Here is a 22,601-nt window from a genome sequence, read left to right as displayed (position 1 = left end):
AACATTGTTTTGTTAATGTTCTGCATGGCTTCACCGAACATTTCTGGAGGAGGCGGCTGAGAAAACCTGAGAAAAGGGTTCAAAGGAAGCAAGTTATTTCGTGTGCGCACCTGAAAGTATGCTTTAAGAAATTCAGAAGCCAAAGTTGGAATACCTTATCCCAGCACCCAGCACCCAGCACCCAGCTCCTAATTAAGTGGCATAGGAAGTAAACTGCCATGTAGTCTGGGCCGCTCAACCGGAAAGACGAGCTGGGGCCAGAGGCACTCGGGTCAGTCGGTTCGATAGCACTTAATATCAATAAATCCCGCAACAATCTGCATTCAAAAATCAAAGGATACACACACTCTGCGCAGAGGGGGTCGGGCGGCAGACGGGCCAGACAGCCGAACATAAAATGCCAATTTCTAGTGGCCAAATGGTTATTGCCTGGTCTATAAATGCAGCGACAACAACTACGCCGGCAACTGGACTTAAACCCACGTACAAGGACCATTCGAAATGGCCACAGCTCTCACCTACAGCCAAAGTCATGCCCAATGCCACCAATACCACATTCCCATGCCCATGTCCATATCCTGATATATGCATTGCAGATACACAGATACACTCTGCTACACATCCGTACATACATTTATAAATGGCAAGTAAAGTGGCAAGCGGAACACGAAGGCAATTTGTTGCGCCACAAAAAATGGCAGCCGAATCGTAACGTACATAGATCGAATGGAAGTGGCAGAGCTTTCGCTCCACTTTCTTTTTTAGCGCCACACGGTGCAGTAGATAAAATTAAAATTGTGCGTCAAGAGTGCAGAATAAAGGATATGCCCCACAGCCCACCACTCTCGGGCTCGTACTTAGCAGGCATAAAATATAAATTACTATGCTGCGCCATAATAAATTTCAGTTTGCGTAAAAACGTTAAATTTATACACACTATGCGGGGCAAGGGGCACGGGGCAAGGAGGCGGGGGTGGGACGGCGGTGTTGCAGCTACACTGAGTGGAGCCAAAAACCCATTATGAATGAATTTAGTAGCAGCGGCAAAAACCAAAACGAGCTGCCTGCTCCCCCACATCCTTCGACTGGCGCTCCTTCTGACCCCTACGAATTTAAAGCCCTTTCTGGATCTCCATAACCCCGCCTCGGATGGGAGGTCAGTTGAGGTTTTGCAAAATGCTCGCAAATTTACGAGTATTGCCATGGCTGGCAGCTTCGATAAACCAGAACCAGACCAGAGCTATAACGACTGGCCAATAGACACAGAACTAGAGTCTCGACTTCGGACTCTCGACTCTTGACTGGCCAGGCCACTGTGCCTTTGGTTGAAGGACACACGGGCGGACAACGGACACCAGCCAACGGACAGCGGCCACCAGACGGCAGACGGCAGACACAGTCTAGGCGCATCGCTCGACGAACTTTGTCTGGCCTTCTGGGTAAGTTGACGCGGTCAATGACAGCGGAAAGTTTTTCTGCAAACTAACCTCGAAAGCGATAAAAAATGAAGGCCCAGGTGAGTGGGGTGGCCGGCCTGCCTTAGTGCATCAAAATACCGCAATGGGCTGATAATATAAAAAGGTGGCATTGCAACGGCTGGGGAACTGAAAAGTTTCAAGGGCCGGAAGCCCTGGGGCTTGCATGTCCATTGCCCAGCACGGCCTTTTCGATTGCAGAGGACTAGACCCTACTGTGACGGCCCATCCCCTAAATGTATCATCGGCCCCATCGCGGGTCATTAACAATTTTCGGTGCAAAGTGCACCCCAATCGGGTCCGGGTCCGAGTCCGGGCGCCGAGCTGTCCACCGATCCATTAAAGGTTTAAGAGACGCGCCAAATTACGGGGACCGGAATCGGAAACAGCTGTCGCTTGGCGGCACCGGAACCGCCGGAGCACCACTGGAGCTTTTGTTTTGAGAGACCACCACCCCACTACCACCCGCTCGTTTTTTACGCTGCGGCAATTTATGCAATTTTCTGCTGGGATATGCACACACAGTACTCTGGGCTAACTTTTGTTTCGCTCCTCCCGCCCTCAAAAAACTCCGCGAGGGAAGCACCCGGTGGGTGCTGCCGGGTGGTGGGTGGCTGTCTTCGGAGAGTGTGTGCGTGCGGGTATGCAATTGTGCAGAATGCCAATTTTTATATGTATTTGCATACGGTGCATAAGCATTTTTTCATGCCCCATCGGGAGAATTTTCAGATATTTTCAGCCACATTCGAGTGTGTATTATGGAGAAAGTTTGACAGAAAAATAACGTAGGCTATTGCCGCAATCCGTTGCCCGATTCATTCATTTTCAAGTTTTCTTCTCCAGATTCCTTTTTGCTCGTTTTTTGGGTGCCAGAAGTCAACAAATAATATTTTCCATAAAAATTGGCACTGGCGCAAAAATTGTTTCGGCTCATGGGAGCCCAGAGGAGCCCAAACCCGACCCCGACCCCGACCCGAACACCCGCTTGCAAATGTCACACATTTGTGAGTCTATATGTTTATTCATACACAAACATGTGTGCGGGGCAACTGAATCTCAATGCGACGTAGAATTTAATCAATATTTGTGTTACGATGACAACGGGCCTACTAAGCATCCCTAGCAGCCCCGCCCCGGAGTGCTGCGTACTTTTGCGGTAGCAGGTTTAGGATGTTTATCAATTTATGCAAAAATGCAAATAGAATTTCATAAATAGTCATTTAATTGCACTTTGGGCCAGAGGTCCATAAACGATATGCAAAATGCAAATTGCCGGGCACAACCAACACTTTGGCAGAGTGACATGGAAATCGATCTGTCAGATTAAAGTGCGTCGAATTCGGGAATTCAGGCCGCAACTCCGGGCTCTAAGCTTTGCTGCAAAAACTGTGCCACAAGCCCAGCTGCGCCACAACCTGGCTAAAAAATGGGAAAAGTACACACACAGTGACGCCGGAGAAAATGATGTGGCATGCAGCAAAATCAAGACAAAGAGTGGCACACATACGATACCATCAGTGGCAGCTCCGCTCCGCTCGTACGTGTGCGTGTATTTTTTAACAATGGCTGGGCAAAACAAAAGGCAGTGTATCGCAAATACAGAGCGAGCCGCAGGAGTACACTGCGAGAAAAACGAGCCTGCATGCCGGCCTTGAAGCTTCTAACTGGCAGCTGCAACACTCCCATTTTGCGTAGATTTTTCTCAAAAAAGCTTTAGAGTTTTCTTAGAAAACATTGTGTTGAAAAAGTGTATGCATTTTTTGTTCACTTTGTATGGCACACATGTATTCACACAAGACTCACTTTTTGAAAAGGGACGTGGACTTGGAAGGAGCTCAGGTTGTTTGAGAAAAGAAAAGTAAAGAAAAATTGTGCGTTTCGCATTCCTGGGTTTTCGGGGCGAGTGGTTCGCACGAGAAGTCGATGCATAAATGAGTTCTTTCCCCTTTTCTAATGAAAGCCATTCAATTAATAGACCTATAAATGCCATTCTCCCGCGTCGAACCGCTTTCCATCATCGCCATCCGACAGCCATTCGCGCTATTTGCCAGCCGGGTTGTTAGCCAGTTTATTTTGTATTTTTTGCCTGATTTTTTGTTTAGGCCCCTGCGGTCGTTTGGCTTTTTTCGGTTTGCTGGGCCGCTGTTGCCAACTATTTTCACTCTACTTTCGAATGTTTTTATCCCTAAAGCCCGCTTGCGGATATGCATATAGCGAAAACACAAACAAAAATCAACTCTGGCCGAGCTAGAGTCCCAGCCCCAGCCCCAGCCTCAGCCACAGCCCCAGCTCCAGTCCCAGTCCAGAGAAAAAAGGCAAAGAACATTGTTGGAAAAACAATAAATGGCAAATGTATGGCGGCATTTTAGGCGCATGGCGCATAGGAAACAAAAGAGCTGAAAATTTGCAAAATGCTGCGGCCTTTTGCTTTCTCGCTTTCCCCCCAGACGTCCCGGCAGAGGCAGGCCAGAGACCCCCCCTTCTGGCTGCCACTGGTTCGGTTCGATTTTTTCATTTTTCATTTTTATGGCAATATGGCAAATGGAATTTTTGTGCCCGATGCGAGCGCTAAACATTTAAATGAGTCAAGTGGCTTTTTGATGGTCGCCGTGGAGTGGTCCTGGGCCGGGATTCAATGCGGGTTGGATTTGCATATGGCTAGGAAAATTGGCTCGTCGGTAACATGGTGGCTCTCTTTTTAAATGGGAAATACATGCAGATGAATAGGGCACGGCATATGGGTTGCCGTGGCCAGGACGGAGGTGTGTTCGGGTACTCACTTAAATTTCCACTAGGAATGTAAACGTTGCCGGACGGCGTTCGCACCAAGCAGGAAGGCTCGAAGTCGACGTCATTTGGATTGTTAACGGTTAAGCGGCCATTTTGCAAGCGACTCATTGTGGGGTTACGGGGCGGAACATCCGGTGGGGCCGTGGGTGTGACTCCTTCCAGGAGGAAGCCTGCAATAGAACGAAAATTAGCGTCACAGTCACGGGATACGTTTTTAATTGAATTTTGAAAGGTTGGAAACTCCTGAAAAATAAATGACGATAAATCCCACTCTGTCCCAGTGCACTCTTTTATTTTGGGGGCGCTCTGTAAATGGCAAAAATCATTGCACATTTGACACTAAAAGTATTTCGTGAATTTGGAAACAGCTGCAAATGGATTTAGTGGCGCCACGGATGGGGCAGGGGTGAGTGAAGAGGGTAGCAGGGGCTGCAATCAGTTCGCATTGAAGGCGAGGCACAAAAATCAGGCGAAAGCAACGAAATCAAAATGAAATTATTTAACAGCGCAGAAAATTCAATTTGTATTCTTTTGCGATGCTTCCTTTTTCGGGCACTTCTAAACAAACATGCACGGCGAACTCAAACACGAATATAAAAAGGACAGATACAGATACACAGATACAGATTCAGGGAAAGAGCCAGAACGGGAGAGAAACAGGGACAGGGACAGAAAGAGAGACGGAGCAAAGCTATACATAGATTCAAAACTCTAAAATACTGAAAATTACCAGGCAAAAGGCAATTTCCAAAACGAGAAGCGGCGCGATATAAATAAAAATAAGAGGAAAACATACAAATGAAATTCAATTTGGCGCGCTTGAAAATTTCTATGGCGATGGCGATGGGACTATGGTGGAGGAGGAAGTGGGCGGTGGAGGACACCGAATGCCCGCGCACACACAAATCGAGGGTGTTAGCCTCTGATTGTGTGTGTGCTTGTCTCCACACTTATCCTGTTCAGTCCTTGGGCCCTAATAAATTTCAAAAGCATTCGCATTCACTCGCATAGAAAATTTTAAGCTCATTTATAGGCTTAAAAAGCATTCCGAGGTCCTGCGACGGAGGAGTGGACGGGAAGGCGCACGGCACGGCACGGCAAACAGGATACTCCCCAGATTCAAGCGCCGGGAGCCAAAGACTGAGCACAGGAAAAAGCCTAATAAAAAGCAACAAACGGAAGCGCCAACGGCCAAGAAACAAAATTTCAAATTTGTTGAGATTTGTCGGGCGCGAAAATCATATCCGTCCTCATCTCTCGCTCCTTCGCCTGCCTGCGCCTTCATGTCCTCCTCCTAATCCCCCTCGAAGGATCCAGTGTGCGTGTGTGAGCTGCTGGCGGCTTAGTTGTAATAGTTAGTCTAGGGAGCGCTTCTTCAAGGGGGCCCTCTCAGCCGTAATCGCATTCTGGCCCACCCGCCCGCCTGCTGCCTGTGTTTCTTTTGGTGTGGCGCTCTAAGCCGGACCAGAGGGGCACAAGAATCTGGGCTCACAAGTGGCCGTCGGCCTCCTCGCTGGGCTGCGGAAGATTTAAGCTGCGGAAAATATGACACCAACTTTGCCTGCTCGTCTGCTGCCTTCTGCCTGGTGCCCGCCTCGCCGCAGGTCCTGCGAATTATCGTCATAATGAAACGCGCCTCTTGCCGCATCAAACACTGGACAAATGGACCAGGGGCTGGGGCAGGGGAGTGGCTGCGGAAACGACAACAAAAACGAGAAGGGGAACTGCTGCCGGACTTCCAACGACTGCCTGCCAGCAAAGATTATTTCACGCGGTTAAACACAGCAACAAAAGCAACGAAAGTCGCTCAAAAATGTTCACTCACATTTTGCATGGCGAGGATGGCCGTCAGCTGTGATTAAAACTGGGTGGAAAATATTTTGGACTTTTGTCTTTGGCCCGCCCGTAATTAGATTCCAGATTTAAGGCGCTTACAGTTGGAGCGCTCAAATGGGAATCGCAAACGGATGGAAACCGGGGTACACGGTGCGTATGCGTTACGCGGACGCGGAACGACCTTCCGAAGTACTATATTTTTTATACGGATACTAAGGAGCATCCTCCTCCAATTAGATGCCCATCAGGAGCAGGGTTAGGAGCTAAAGGAGCTTATCAACTCTCATTTGCAAAAGCTATGATGTCGCTTAAACACACTTAAACCGCTGGAAGTGGGGCGGTGCAGGGTGCAGGATGCGGTGTGCCATGCTGCATGCATTAGTGTAATATTAAGCAAGGAAAAGCGCAATTTTCAGTTTGAAGCTCGCTTCTAGCAGGGCATATTAGTTTTTCGAAGCAAAGGATTTTTATGGGAAGCATGGGAATTCGTTTGGCTGTCCTTAAAATAGCTACACATATAAAGAATCGTGGTAACAACCTCGAAGGACACGCAGTGGGTCATTAGAAATCGAAACTGATCAGCACGGACTATTTTCGGACAGGGATTGGGTACTTCGGGTGGGACTACTGCGCATCGTCTAGTCCAGCTTATTCTCGCCTGACTGAGTAAGGACTTGGCAGCGAAAAAAATGCAGCTACGATGACAATGGCCATGTTTGGGCCAACGAAGCCACTTTCCGAGAGCCACTGGCCGTGGTTGCCAGCAAGTTGGCGTCTACATCCACATCCGCATTCGCCTCCATATGCGGCCGGCAAGCGGGTAGCGCCTGGGTCTGGGAGGGGCCTGGTAGGAGCTCCATGAGCCGGGCGGGAAGCTTTGCAGGCGAATGCCAAGCGACCACTTAAAGCGCATTCGGAGGCAAAGTGCTGCAGAAGAAGAAGAATAGAAGAAAAAGGAGCCGCAGAGGGGGCTGGTGAGGGGTGGCAGCAAGGAGGTGGCACTGGGCGCAGGAAGGGAGGGAGAGTCAAACGAATGAACAACGGGCAACTACTGGGAATGGCGCTGATAAGCAGCTTATCTTCATTTCTACAACCCCCAGCGTTTATTTTTGCTCTGTCTCTGTCTGTGTCTGTGTCTGTGTCTGTATCTGTATCTGTGTGTGTGAGAGTATGTGTTGTTGTGTTTGTATGTGTTTGTGTTGTTTGTTTGCTCTGCTGCTGCTTCTGCTTGTACCAGTGTTGTTGCTGTTGCCGTTGTTGTTGTCTGCTGGCGCTGCCGTCGCTGCTGTTGCCATTGTCGTTGTCGCTTTGAATGGGGTAGCGCTGGTGTTGTCGTTGTTGTTGCGGCAACATTGCTGTTTTTAGGGGAACGCAAAATGTGTAATGGCATTTCGTCAGACGGAGCATGAAAAAGCGAGGCGAGCTTTAGCGATAAGCGAGCAGTGTGGGTCAGAGGCCGGGGGAGGGAGTCAGTCTGTCGGTCGCTCGCTCGGAGATTGTACATTTGATGCTGCGAGGCCAAATGCTTCCCGCAATGTGTGCTTGTGTGTGACAAAGCGAATGCTCCCTGCTGGGCTTGCTTTGTGTCCTTGCCCACCTCCACCTCCCAGCCAGCTCCCTGGACTCCCTCTCTTTGGGGATGCTTTTTTGGCTTGCATTTTAATGCCATTATAATGCACTCCCCTCCAGCAGCCGTGGGGCAAGAGCGCAAACCAAAATTGGGAAGTCAGCCAACATGCCGAAAAGTCTCCCGCAAGACCCCAGACTTTAAGACAATTTGGGGAAATGACTCATGCGACTTCAATTGCGGAAATGTGGAATGTGTCGGAATGGAAGCGGTGCGAAAGAAATATGTTAATTTAATTAAAAGTAAGCAGTAACCAGTAACCAGTAAGCAGCAAGCAGGAGGCAGCATCGAAAAGCGACACCAGCTGCTGGCATGCCAGCAACGGGCGAGAGGGGCATGCCAACACCTTCGCTGGCTGCTCCTTGCTCCTGACGAGAGGGAAATGTAAAACACTTTCGGTATGACAGTTGAAATGTCAGTTAAGCATGAATTGCTGCAAGCCAGGAATAGCGACGGGCGGGCCCGGGATGGTGTGCGCAAGACGGAGGGCGGAGGACGGAGGGCGGGCGTAATGAAAATGAGGCAACCTGAGTCGGAAGCAGGTGCAGACAGCTGCTGAAGTATTTCTTAACTACAGTTCCCCTCCACCATTGTCCAGCCGAGACTGGAGCAGGGCGGAGAGGAATGCAGAACGGACAATTCCATTAAAATCCTTTTCTGCCAGGGCCCGACTGGAAACTAGTTAATCGAAGGTAGGCCCCGGTCCTGCATCTATTAACTTCTCAACACGAAGACGAAATGGCTATGAATTAATGCACGGACATGTGTGCACCACTGCGTATACGCAATGTGGGGTCGAAAGTGTATTTTTCTCCGTTAGGAATAGGGGGTGGTGTGGGGGACGGACAAAAGGCACCTAAACTGACGATTGAATGCTTTGTTTGGAGCGTGTCTATGTATTAAAGGCCTTGGTGCCCTGGGAAACTGCATTCCCAATTCGGAGCCCCCACCGTCCGTCCCCCGGGGCGGAGGCATAATGCGGGCCATCTGTATGCGTGTACGAGTTGTCCTGTTTGTATATGCACCATCACAGGGTCGCCGCTTTGTGTCCTCTGTGGGTGAGTGTGTGTGCGCCGCCTGCGCTTGACATATAAATAGAGCAAAGCAGCACACCCACACAAACATAAAGATGTCACCGTTTACGGGAGAGTGGCCCATTCGCCCGGTCAAGTAATCCTTTGCATAGGTGAGTGTGTACAGTTTATTAAATTTGAGACCGGCCCGAACTGAAGATGAAGCCAAAGCCCGGGCGCCGGCACCGAACCTGCCCAACTATTTATGTTGCCTGTCATGTACCGCCCTCCTCACCCCCCCATTACACACACACGCAGGGATGGAGACACGCCCATTGTGCGTCATTTGCAAAGCCCTTCGCATCCACAATCTTTGTTTGTCAAAGTTTTGCGCTCGCCTAGGAGATTTATTTAGTCGGGCTGGCAAAACTTGGATTTACTTCGACACAATTGTCAGCTTAGTCACGTTCCATGTGTCGACGGATCCTGGTGGCCTGAGCCTGGAGGGCGGGGCGGGGCAGGAGGGAGGCTAATGCTAAACACGACATAAAGGTAAAAAGCCAGGGGCACGCGATGCGAATATTTTAACGGGCCAAAAGCAAAAAGGTGGCTAAGGAAAACAAAAAGTTAACGCTGTTTGCTTTAGTTTCAATTTTGTATGCTGGTTAGCCTCAGCCGTGGTCCTGCTCCTGGCGAGGATCTAACTTTGATTCGGCTGGGCCGTCCGCAAGGCTGGCAAGGAGCTCTCCTCAACGCGGCCCCAGGACGCTTAATCCTAACCAGAGCCAAATCCCATTCACCAGGTTTTAAAATTCAGGCACTGACCTCCTCGCCCCAAATGAAGTCTGAAGGTATTTAATAGTTTCTCCGCCGGGAGACGCGACGCCGCCTAATTGATTTCGTGGCAAGGAGAGTCGGGGAAACGACGACCCCAAAACCGCAAGCCAGCCGATTTGGGTTCATTTTTTCGCCCGGGCCTCCGGTCCACATCTTGCCACACTTCCACTTTTTGCCCCCGCCTCAGCTGCAGGGCTGAGGGCCCTTGCCCCTAATCCTATTAGGCGACGGCTCATCGCTCTGTGTGTTGCACATTTTGCGGTTTCTACTCTGCCACGTCTGTGTCTAGCTTGGCACCCGGAGCCTCGCCTCTTTAAGCCTTAAAGAGCCGACTCAATTGGGCCGTGGCGTAACTTCTGGCTCATTGTCAGTCGGGAACGTAATAAACGTCAGGCGGCAGTAGCTGGTTCTGGAAATCTCAAGTTTTGAGGATTTATTTGCTTCGACGCAGCCCAACCGCCCGGCCGTTCTGCCTTCGCTCGGCTGGAGGCAGAAGTCAAAAGTTTTGGCCAAATGAATGCCGGAATGGCGGAAAAGGCCGCGAAATTTAAATCTAATTTAACGCTTTACTTGACACATTTCCAAATGCAAGTTGCCAGTGGGGCCGCCATTTGATTCTATGGAAATTACACCGAAATTATAAGTGCGGCGGCCCTTGGCAAGGCCTTGGAGAGAAGTGGGTCTTTGTTTGTGTGATGGTGTGAGGGGTGAGTGGCACCCAGGGGGAGGGCGGAAATGCAGCAAAAAGTTTGCACTGACTGCCGCCAGAAAGTAGGCTGTAGATAACTGGCATTTGCTTTCGACTCATTAGCATTTCAAAGTGGCAGCCAAGAGGCCAAAACACACAGTTTTCAGGCCTTCCGCTATGCCACACCGCCACCCTCCTCTCGCACCACCCTGCTCACTCGCCTCCAGCCGCCATAATTCACAGCGTGTCAGGCGTGCTTAACCTTCTTCGTCGTACATGTCGTAATGCCAGCTGAGGTGCTTGACATTTTTCGCGAACGCCTTTAGTTATGCAACACATTTCTGCCTGGGTGGCAGAGTGCGGGTGGGACCGGGCCAGGGCGACACTCTGTGGCATCCCCAGCCAAACGCCTGCAAACAAATTAAGCAGAAAATAAAAGCTTTATCTGTACGTGTGTTCGAGAAGGAAAGCCAAAAGAAAGTGATAAAGCAGGGAGAACGCCAGGCCGAAGAGAACACTGGCCGCAACGGGTGTGGCTTAAATGTTTAATAAATGATTCATGTTCGTCCTTTCTTGTCAGTCGACTCTCGGTCCTGACAAGACCTACTGCTGAAGCACCACAAATTGTTAAAGGACTTCCCTTTGCGGAGCGCCCGGAATCTTTTCCAGTGTAAGCCGAATAGTTTCTTTGGGCGCCTTTGTTGCAGCTCTCTCTAAAAAGTGCAGGCAGTTAAGCACTTTTGTCTCAATGAGTGTCAACAAGCCACCCGAGGAGGTGACGCGACGCAAGTGAAGTGTGGCACCCACACACACACAGCCACTCGTACGAGGGTGTGTACGTGTTGAGGAAAAAATAATCGTTCCATTAATGAGCCCCGGGCCAAGTGCAACAAGCTGACAACATGACCTAGCCCAACCCTGCTACTTGGCTCCGTTTCCCGGGGAGTAGCTCCGCCACTGGAGGGCTTACTTAGTGGCCAGCTGTGGCTACCTTCTCCTGGTCCTGCTCCTCCCTCCTTTGTTTCGGCGCCAACAATGGAGCTCGGCGAGCAAGGACCCTTGCAACTTCTGGTTGCAGCAATTAGAACGATTTTTCGTCCGCGGACGCACGCTTTGGCTGCTCCTTCTGCTCAAAGGAAGGTCCTTTCTCTGTGTTCCGTATTCCGCTTTCCGTGTTTCTGCTCTGATTTAAATTCTAATTGGATTTCATCTTTGGCAGCGATCTCATTCAATTTGCCAGCTGACAAAAGTTGCTATGCAAACGCGAAACATGAACATCAAATCATTATCGAAGGCCAACAAAAGCAGCAGCGGCGGAGGCATCGGTGGCACCACCGAGTGGAAAACTTTTCGTCACGTGGGAGAATCCGAGAAGGGAAGGGAATAATGCGAGTACATAGAAAACTTTGGTCGGTGTTCGGGGGCGGGGTTATTTTTTTGATGGAATGTCTGCCATGTATACATTACAAGTTTCGTGTTACGAATGTGGGAAAATCTGGAGAGGATGGAGGGACTGGTGAGGGATTCTCGAGGTAGGGGAGCTGGGAGATGGGATCTAATACCCTGCCGCCATAGCCATCTTCGGGCAACTTTAATTGGAACGACTTTGAAAGCGAAGTTTCCATTCTATTTCCACTCATCTCCTCCACTCTCAATTGCGACTGCCCCAGTCAAGTGGTTCTTTGTGTGGATTTTTCCTTTGAGCTTGCTCGTTTTGTTTATTTATTATTCGTAGTAATGGAAAAAGTCTGGCCCGTTCATTTGGCTTAATATAATTTAAATTTCCTACGCTGCCTTTTTTTGCGGGTGCATTCTTTTCAACTTTTCAGTGGACTTTGGAGAGTCGTTAAATTTGAAGTCCTCCTTCGGCCCCAGTTCTCGGCCCTTTGCCGTCCGCCGCCCACCTGTCCTGACCCGGCCTAGTCGTGGGAGCTGGCAGCTCCCAAATTTGAAAGTGGAAGAACTTTCCGTTTCTTTCCGTTTCGTTTCGCCCGCTTGAGGGGGTGGAAACAAGAGGTTTTATTAATGTTCTGCCCCCGATTCTGAGCTCGGAACGTCTTGAGGAACTTTTCCCGCCTCCCAGTGCTCCCAGTTCGGCGGGCATCCTTGTTTATCTTGCTGATCCTGTTGTTGCCAAGAGGGCCAGAGAAAAGTTCCTGGTAATTATGCTGCGTACAAGCGGGAAACTTGGCCGGAAGAGCGAACACAAATGACGAACAGTACAGTGGGGCCACGCTAATGTGGCGCTTCTAATTTGCCATTCCCATTGCCGAACTCCATTCAGGAGCTGCCAGTGCTTCGGCACACATCTTTTCCACATTAATTTAGCAATTATGGAGACGTAATTGGGACTGGGCCGAGGTTGTTGCGGCGGCATTTCGCAACATTTTTAGTGGCGACACACACGACTGCGCAAACAATTAAAAATAATGAAAAACTGCAGTGCAGCGCACATTAAGGAGGCACCACGGCCGGGCCGGAGTTGCAGCTTGCTCTGCTGCATTATGTAAAGCAATTAAAATGTTGCAGAGGCAGCAGCACGAGCAACAGAAACAGCCACCAAATGTAGCATAACTTGGGGCGCTCACATCCCACAACACCCATGCACCCATACACCGCCACACAAACAGTTGACTTTTAATGGCCTGTCGGACGGGCAGGACGAAGGCCACAGCAGCTGTTTTACCGCCCACAAGAGGCGGAAGGAAGGAAGGGTGGGGGTGGGCCGGTTCCTAACCCATGATTAAGGAAATTGTTGAAAAATGTTAAACAAGCCAGCGAAGAGGCAACACACTCCTCCCCGGCGTCGCCCGCAATTCGCTGCGCCGCTGACCTGGTAAAAAAATCTATAAAAATGCAGCCCGCTGCTGGGCAACATATTGCAGTCAAGGCCTTCCTCCCTGCGTGCATTTTTTAAATGCTCGCCGCTTCCTTTCCGTGTTCTCCAGACCCTGCCACTGCCACCGCGTTGCCGGTAGCTGCATGCCTCCGCCAGCCGCATGTGGCACAAACGGAAGCTGCTGTTTGACTCGCATAAATAATAACAATAGCAGCATGGGGTGGGTGGGAGATGGGTGATGGGAGAGGGCTGGGAAGCGGGCTATTCGGCCCAGGTTTGCATTGGGTTAGTGGGCGTGGCCAGCCACCAACAAGTGTAGCAACCTGCAAGCTCCCTTTATTGAAACTATTTTCACAGGGCTTAAGCTCGTTTGTGTGTGCCGTGTTCGGGTGAGGTGTGGGTGGTTAGTACAGGTGTATCATTGTGTACATGTGTTCCCGGGTGTTTTCTATCTTGTTTAAAAATTGTTGGCCATTTGGGCGCTGGGTGGTGTCGGTGTCGGTGTCGGGGGTGGTGCTGGTGCTGGGACATGTGTTTACCCAGTTACTTTGGCTTATTGGCTTCGCCCGGCAGCTTTAAACCGAAAGCGAGCTGGGTGGAACAGTTTTTGCCCCACTTCATTAATTATTTGGAGCATGTACATGGGAAGGAGTTGCCAAAAGCTCAATCCCACATTTGCGGACTGGAAAGTCAACAATAAAGTCCACATCAAGCATACCTGAAACACAGAAGAGAGAAAGTCGTTAGAAAAGGTTTCCTCACAAGGGTAAGTTCTAACACAATTTAAATATATTTTCTCCTTAAAGAGTTGGCCGCAATTAAATTTATAAACCTGCGGCCAACCGCACCGCATTTATTTTATATCTCGCCTGTTTTTTGGATTGTCAAACGCAGACCTCGCGCTGCAGCGCATAATGCATTACAATTCATTTTGGCCGTGCCGTGCGGATATTTTGATGAATTTTATTCAGCGTGAGGCCTGTTTCTGGCAGCGAATTCTAAAGCCAGCGCTTATTTGCTGGCTTGCAGTTTAAAGGGAAATCGTTGGACGAAATCGGTTTCTCTATTTCGGCGTCCAGCCCTGCTTTAATATTAATTTAAATGGCTTCTTGATGAGTGCTCCGGCTTTCATAACTCGTTTGCTGCCATTGTGATGCTAACGATGGAAATGCAAGCTGACTTGCTTGCATAACGCTCATGAATAAGAAGCGAGAAGAAATTAGCTGCAGCCCGGTGTCGGATGTGAGTGAGATATGTGAGCGATGTCAACTGTCATGTTTCCTGACACTTGCCAGGCCGCCCTCCCCGGGAAATTATCGCTTATTTATGCCCGAACCTGTGGGCCGCGCAGCGTGAAACTGTTAAATGGATTTCGGATTGATATGCAAATGGTATCGTATCGCCGGGGAGAAATTTGACAGACCTATTTGATAAAAATGCATTCTTCACAGCAGGTGCCCCAGCCCCCTCCGCAACCTGTTCGGCTTCGCAAGTTACATAAACTCGACGTTGTGGCCTCCCAGGAATCCAATCAAAAGCTGCTCTGGCCAAACTTCCATATCACGGCCCGTCAGAAGAACACCGAACACACGGAGCTTAGCCTTGTGGTAGCCCCAGGAAATCGGCGATTCTCCAGCCCCGCCCTGCGTAGGAAGCACCATCGCCGGCCCCCTCCCATCCCACTACCGTCCAGATTTTTGGTCCACAGTAGCCGCGAGCACATGTTAGACGGGAAACTGGCAGCGGCAGACAAGAACGCGGGGTCGCCGGGTGGATGCTCCCCAGAAAATTGCTTTCAGAGCCAGAGTCGCGACTCACAAGTTATTCCCTGCCTGCTGCAAGTCCGACAATGCGAATCTTATGCAATGATAATAAAACGCAGCAGGGAGGGGCAGAGCAGGAGTGGAAAGTATAAATGAAATAAATTGCTGCGCAGGCGCAATGGCCTTTTCAGACATTGCGAACAATGGACAGAGCTCGCCGGCAGGAGCTGCAATTTGCATGAACGTGCCGCCGTGTGGGTTCCTTCCCCCGTCTTCCAGACCCCTGTCCGTTCCCCGTTCCCCGAGATGCGAGCGTGAGGCGATCGTGCCTGCGCCGAAGTGGTCATCCCCCAGATCCCGTCTCGCCGTGTCACGTGCTCACATGTGGCACTCGTAGCATATAGCGTGCAGCAGCTCCCCTCGAACAGGCAACGTGACCGCCTTCTACCCACTCCTACGGCTTCATTTGCCATTATCTTGTTGCAGTTGCAACAGTTGCGGGCTCTCTCCTCCGAAGTCCCGTCCTTGTTCGTTAGTGGGTTTTAATTTATGGCTGAAAACATTTTACAGGCTCCTCTACGCTGCTACACCTACATCGCCAGACTGCCACAATGCAAGAATGCCAGAATGCCACGGGGCAAGTCAATTGTCCAGTTCCCCGACATCGTAAATTGCTGCCGCACTTCTTCTCGAGAATGCATGCAAATATGACGCGCATCATTATTTGCTTATTGCACTTTGCTGCGTTTGTCTTTATCTTGGATCTGGGATCTTGATCCCGATGGTGTGGGTAATCATTAAAATGTTAAGCTCGACGCGGCACCACCGGCCGGAGCCATTGTCCGCCCACGTCCAGGCTAAGCTGGATCTCTATTCGGCGGCCCAGCCCGGGGCCCTGGTTGGGCTCCACCAGGCTCTTATCGAATCGGCGCCCTAGATTGCACTGCCCGGCCATGTTTCTCTGTCAAATTGTGAGTTCATTTGTATGCCAAACAGTTCCGTTGGCCGCCTCCGGCTGAGGGCCGGAGCCAAGAGGACGCATACAAATGGACGGTGGGCTTATCTGCAAACTTGGCTCTGTTTACCACTTTCCGCGTACTTTCGTTGTCCGACTTCCGGTCAATGAACTAAACCCCTTCCGAGCGGGAGTCCGGCAAGGATTTATGCTCCATGCGGTGGACTGCCCTGCAAATGGGCTATAATCTTGCCACTCGAATCGCTCGCAGCTAAGTAGCAGCTGGGCCGGAGTCGAGCAGGAGCCGGAGATCCTTGACTCGAGCACTCCCCAGCTGCACTTAATTTAGTCCTAATTAATTGACCTGCACCGTTCAGAGTCCTTGCTTCCTCCTTGCACATTTTTTCCATCCCGGCCCGAGCAAATGTTTTGTGTGCATGCAAATGGTTCATTCGTTCATTCGTCCACTCCCCCGTTAACTCATTCTGTCAGTCAGTCAACCAGTCGGTTCGTGGTCAACTCCACTCAGTGCCAAGTGGCGGTGCCAACCATTCGAGTGGCCTACTTGAGCAGGACCTAGCCGGAGCTGGCTTCTTTTCAAATTCAATTTTATTATTCCCTGTGCCGCTGAGTGGGAAGACGCAGGACGAAACAGGAAGAAGGTTGCTGTGTGCCTTATCGTTTTGATCAAATTCAAATAAATAATTGGATGGAAGTATTTCGCATTTTCATTAGCGAAGATTCATTCGTGAACATTTGTTATTAAAGTGCCCGCAAGTGAGCCAGCCGAAAGCCGGGGACAAATATTTAACTTTTGCTCAATTCAACTTTTCAAGGCTCCAGGCTCTCCACAGTCCCATTACGAGTTGGTCTTCGGAGACTGGAGAGAGGCGAGCATCTGGGTCAGCGCTCGGTTAAAAGCCTCATTACGGCCAGCCGGCCGGGCAAGAGTCTAATTAAGCCAAGGCCAGAAGTGGGCTAAGACCGCGCTTACCCAGAAGACAACGACTGCGATGACAGCGTGGCAGTTGTGAACCCATTCGCAGAACACTTAATGCTCACTAATGAAATGTCAGCTTAAGTCATAACTCAACTGCAGCCACAAAGAGAACTGGTCCGGGAATCTGGGCGGGAATCTATGAGCCAGCCAAGGGCACTCGCCCTGGCCACTGGCCCTGGCCACTGGCCCTGGCCACTGGCCACTGACATTGGCTTTTTAAATATGACAACATGAGCCGGAGCCGTGTGTGCTGCGGGGCCGTGTCCATTGTAATTGATAAGTTTTGTTTCCTGTCCGCCATTTTTGCTTACTCGGCTCAGGCCGGGCTCTGGGAGATTGATGATGCTTTGAAGGACTCTCAAGAGCAGCCATCACGCTTGAACTTGAGCTTTTTCGGATAATTGTAGTCGAACAGAATAAACGATGAAAAGTTTTCGCAAGTCGTGGCCACTGCCAAGCGACCAGGCGGCCAGTCAGGCAGTCTGCCACCCATCTGTCCGCCGTTTGATTGATGAAATGATAAGTATCTAGTTGAGAGCCCCTTCCGGGAATCCAAAAGTTGTTACAGCCAGTCAGATAGAGGCGTCCTTATTATTATTGCGTTATTATTAAAACGTTTTTAATGCTAAATGTCAAATGCAGGACAGATAAGCAGACCCAAGCTGTCAATGCACAAGCATCCAGAATAAATGGTGCTCCCAGGACACCAGGACACCAGGACGCAGGGGCGCCCGGACGCCCGGACGCCAGGCAAGAGCGAAATCATTACTAAATGAACGTGTTCGGGGAGGACGATCCATGATAGAGTCCTTTCGAGATACCGACGCCCGCCTGTCTCTGTCTGAGCTGCAAATCCCACTTAAAATCCGCTCTGTTTACGAAAATCTAATGATGATTAATTACCGCCCGGGCTTCGCCCTCGTAGCAGTGTGTTGGTTGAGGTTTCCCCCGGTTTGGTGGAAACGCACTAAGTACGCCGCATGGAGTTGCGGCCGGGGGGCGGCCGACCTGGGGCTTTTGGCTAAGCACGAGTGGCCCGTTCAGTGCCCTAGAAGCTGTGGGCCATCTCTGGTTCCCGGGGCTGAGGCCCTGCCTTTCACTCCGACTTGCTGGCCGGGTCATTATCGCGGTGCGTTCTGATTGAGGAACAAGAAACTAATTAATATGCCGAACTTTCGATTTCTGTTACTGTCAGCGAGAAAGCAATTCGATTCGTCCAGGCGAAGGTTACTTCAAAGTCAAATGGTTGCCAAAAGCAGTTCAAACAGCCCAAATAGGACATGAGGCAAGTAAATATGGATTCAGCAAATGTTAATTATTCAGATTTTAATATCAAGTTAATTCGTTTTTTCCGAAGTGCATGTGACTTGGCAATCAAAATTGCATTTGAATTTTCATATTGGTTTTGCCAAAGGGCTCGAAACGCTAATTTGTTTTTAATTGATGTCATTAACATTTCGGGTTTTCGATTTGTTCAGTTGATTAGCTGCTCAAAGCCTCATAGACCGAAAAGTGTTTTGTTGTTAACACTCGACTGGAGTTCGGAGCTTGGAACTGGGAGTTTCGGCACCAAATTAGCCGGCCAAGTCGTAAGCGTGTTCGGGCTTAACAATGTTATTAAAATTAATATAAATGACTCTTTTCTAGCGGGGGGCTTGTCCGGGCTCGGTCCCTAGGTCCGCAGCTCCGCAGGTCCGCAGGTAGCGGCTGTCTTGGAAACCGTTCAATGCCCCCCGCCTCTGGAGAGGCTGTAATGCCCGGCCATAATAATTAATTATATAGAACTCCAGCCGCATCGCTCTTGTTCTGGTTCTTCGCCTTCTTCGAAGAATTCTCGGGACGGAGCCCCTTTCTCCTCTTTATTGTTTAAACTTTGAACAATTTCGGACGGTCGTTCGCCGGGTTCGCTTTGTCCACTTATGACAGTCTTTCGGTGGGAGTAACAATATTTGCTTTTCGAAATAATCGTTAACGCTTACCCTGTCAGGTTCCCTAAAGATTTAATGGGCTAAAGATAGAAAACTTTGGTATTAAATAACACGGAGTCCAAAAAGGCCGCACTACAGACGTTTCTGTGGAAAACGATTGCAATTTGGGGCATTTGGCAAAACTTTGACAGATTACAAGTGCTTGGCCAGCCATCCGAGCTGCAGGAGAGCCAATAGACAAAGCACTTGCTAGTGCTGTCCTGCCGAGCTGTCGATTCCCATTAAAATTTCCAAAACATTTGCAGCCATTACCTCACCTGAACGAGGCTTCAGCCGCCCTCACCACAATCAACTTTAATTAGCTTCGATCGAAAGTTTTCCGCCCCGGCTCCGGCTCCCGGCCCGAATCGCCAATCGATGAGGAGCCGCAGGGTAAGTGCTTGGCTTTGGTTAATATTTCAGTGAAACACCCGATAAAAAGTATACGAAATGCATATTCCGGGCTATTAATAGCAATAAATTGAGTGTGTCTTAAGTGAGTGCGAGTATCCTTGTGCTTGCGTTTGTGTTTGTGTTTGTGGGTCCTGTGTCACAGCAAGCAATATTTGCCAAGTTAAATATTCATGTGCGATCAAATAATGCCAAGCCATCGACATCAACATCGACATCGACAATGTGGACAACAACAGACTACAGACTATACGGACGACAGACAACCGGCGGGAGTTCACAAGAAAGTCTCAGGGATGGTGTAACCACAAGTTCTAACTTCTTATGCAAAGCCACTTAACAAAAAGCAATTTATTTGCACATAATTTGTCAGCACAGCCGCAGGATATGCGAAAAGATGGAGGAACACTGCCGAGTGGTTGGTGGGCTGTGGGAGGTGGGCGTGGGCGGTGGTGTTAGAGGAGCCTGGCTCAGAGCAAGAGCGACGGAACAGGTTCCCAAGTCACTAAAATTACAAATTAATTTTGCCGAGAAACTACGTTGAAAATATGCGGGGATGCGATTAGGATGAAGGCAAATCCTTGCAAATACCAACTTTTCCTCCCCGGCCTCCCCCAATCCCAGTGCCCCCTCCGCCATACCCCCGTCCCGGCCAATTCCAATCCCATTGCCTTTTATTATTTTCTCGGCTTTGGGAACTTCTTGGAGTAAATGAAATGTATTGAATTGACATAAAAGTCGCTCAAGTTAATTCCTCGGCTACGTAATTGGTGGGTTCTTTGGGCCCCAGTTCCGTCCTGAGCACGGAGCCACCCCCGGGCAGCCCGCCCTTCATATGATTACGGAATTGTTGTCGGCTGCCATAAACGGAACACACACAAACCCATAGAGCGTTTTTCGTCCTTTCTTTGGGCCGTTGGACAATGTCAATTTGTTAGTATTTATTGAATTGTGAATTATTAAAGCGAACAAATTGAAAACGTAGTCGAGTGGGTGCGGGGCCGGCCTGGCCCCAGGTCCCATGTGGCCTGCGTGTGTATATCGGTTCGGTGCGCTCTGTACACAGCACGGTGTACACTGTACATACATGTATGTACTTATCTGTGCTTATAAAACTCCATACTGTGATATTGTGTGCGAGGGACAAAGGCAAAGTCGATTTAGTTGGCCAAATAAGGAGCGGCTGAAAGGAAATTACAGGAGAAAGGAACCTGCAGAAGGAGGCTGAGGTGGAGATGGAGAAAGGAAGAAAGTCGTAATCAGCGAGGTTATGCTGGGTGGGGAGGGAGAAGAGGGAGGCGCAGATTGAGTTAGGGCCAACAGCTGGGCCAGGTTGCGAGTGGCAGGACTCGCCTCAAAGGATGTCAGAGCACTAGCTGCGTTCTTTAATTTTGAGTTCCCTTCCACGCTCGCTCAAGGACCTCCTTAAGGATGTCGCCCCCTTGCCGCTGCTAGCAACGCCCCGAGAACTTAAGCGACGGGGTGGAGGCCAAAATAAATGCCAATGAAAGCGGGTAATAAATGCAAACACACACACACGCATTCGGGCCAGCTGATTGAAAAGGAAATCCCAATCCGAATGTGTTACTTATGAGAGGGCGCGACGTGAGGGCTACGGACTGGGGACTGGGGACTGCGGACTGGTATAATTTCAACAAAATGTATTAAGTAAATATGAGGGCAAAAAGTTGCTAAATAAACGTTATTCAGAACATTATGGGGTGGATAGAGATCCGGCCAGGCCCCCCTCCAATCGCCTTCTCAGCCGCTTTATGGTTCGAAAATCGATAGCCGAAAGTGGTGGATGATGGTCCATCTTGAGGGCCAGACTCAGACCGCCCCCACCAGATATTAACAGCTTTTATTTTCTTGTGCAATTTCTCAAATATTTGTCTTCGAGTTTTTTCTTTGTTCCCTGGCTCTTCTGGTCCATGCCAACCAAAACAAATGGCAAATAATGGTGAATGCTGGATGGTAGATGGTGGATGGTTTGGGCCAAAGAACCACACTCAAGGACCAGCAAGGAATTTTCCACGCTCTACACTTCCTCGGCCATCTTGGCCCAAAGTCCTTCCGTTCCATTATCGAATCGTTGACATTTATGCCGTTGGCCGGCATCACTTGATTATGATGAGACATGCGACGTGCCTCGGACTTGGCCCGGATCGGCATTGTTTCTGCTTTGTTCCGGCGGGTACGTGTTAACTCATCACTCGCTCTAGTCTGCTTGGCTGACCTGCGGCTTTGTTTGGCTCATAAGATCGTCGGTTAGCAAGGGGAGCTGGCCACCCGCCCATCCATCCATCCCAGTGACACCCAAAATCTGTTATTGGACGCTTGTCGCCAGACAATCGGTGGCTGGACAGCGAGCTGCAGGACTCCCGCTGAAGACTAATTGGCCAAGCAGCTTAATACCATTGAGACCATGAGCCCTGGAGCAATGTTCACCCGTTCAAGAGGTCACTTAGCGACCAGCTGTGGCGCAGCTTAGGTTTCGGGATCCGCATCAAACAAACCTGCAATTATAATGCCGAGCACGGAGGCTGGTCGGAAGGTTAGGCCTCAAAAGCGCATAGTTTACGCTAATAGCCCATCTATGGACCCTCGGTGTCTTGACCAGCTGCCAATTGTGTCGAGGAAATGCGGCAAAGCACTTTTACAAATCATGTTTGCGACCCTTTGACTCTCTGGAGTGTCGCATTTTAGGCGCATCCATTGAATCGGATGCGACTGCCAAGTCCTGTCCAAAGCCAAAGAGCCAAAACAAACTAAAATTATAAGCACTTGCAGTGGAGAGTGCTTTTGCTGTTTTCCACTGCATTTGCTTTGCATGCACAGTCCATAAAGTCCATAGAGTCGGACCCCATAATTACACAGAACTTATGGGTATATTGAATGAAAATGAAGTCATATGCTCCCGAGGCAGTTCAGCGAACCCCTGGAATCTCCCTGCAACTGAGCTCGAGAACGGATAGAAGAACTCGACCCTCGACCGGGCAAAAGCGGCAGTTCCCCTTCCCCATCTCACTTCGCAACAATCTCTGACTTTGATGTTATGGCAAGTGAAGTGACCGAAAAAAGCAAGCAGAAATGCCAAGAGATATTTCATGGGAATGAAGTATACAAAGAAATTAAATCGAAGAAAATAAAGAAAGCCCGGAGAAACTGCAATCGTCATTTTGTTGGCAATGCTTCCTTACAGTTCAATTGCTGCGATTTGATGTCCTTGATGTCTTTTATTCGGTCATTCCTTTCTGTATTTTCCAGTCGGACACAAAAGCTCTGTGGCTCTTTAGAAATATACTGTACGTCCGAGGATACACCAATTTTTCAGATTTTTAATCAGGGAAAAAACTGTTTCGATTGCTCTATAAATACTTGTCATTCCGGCCCTTATTTA

General features: G+C 49.6%; 1 protein-coding gene across 5 annotated transcripts in view; it reads right to left on the bottom strand.

Moving 5' to 3' along the window:
• Positions 1-22,601, bottom strand: part of LOC6506105 (teneurin-m) — a 112,695-nt gene that overhangs the window by 42,967 nt on the left and 47,127 nt on the right. For all 5 annotated transcript variants that reach the window (XM_001958504.4, XM_032454139.2, XM_032454140.2 and 2 more), the window contains exon 2: positions 4,256-4,435. In XM_001958504.4, the coding sequence (XP_001958540.3) occupies positions 4,256-4,435 (180 nt within the window). The remainder of the gene's footprint in view (positions 1-4,255; positions 4,436-22,601) is intronic.

Source organism: Drosophila ananassae, chromosome 2R (assembly GCF_017639315.1).
Source record: "Drosophila ananassae strain 14024-0371.13 chromosome 2R, ASM1763931v2, whole genome shotgun sequence".
NCBI lineage: Eukaryota > Metazoa > Arthropoda > Insecta > Diptera > Drosophilidae > Drosophila > Drosophila ananassae.
Note: the sequence above shows the minus strand (reverse complement) of the source record. Positions and strands in the feature narration are given on the sequence as shown.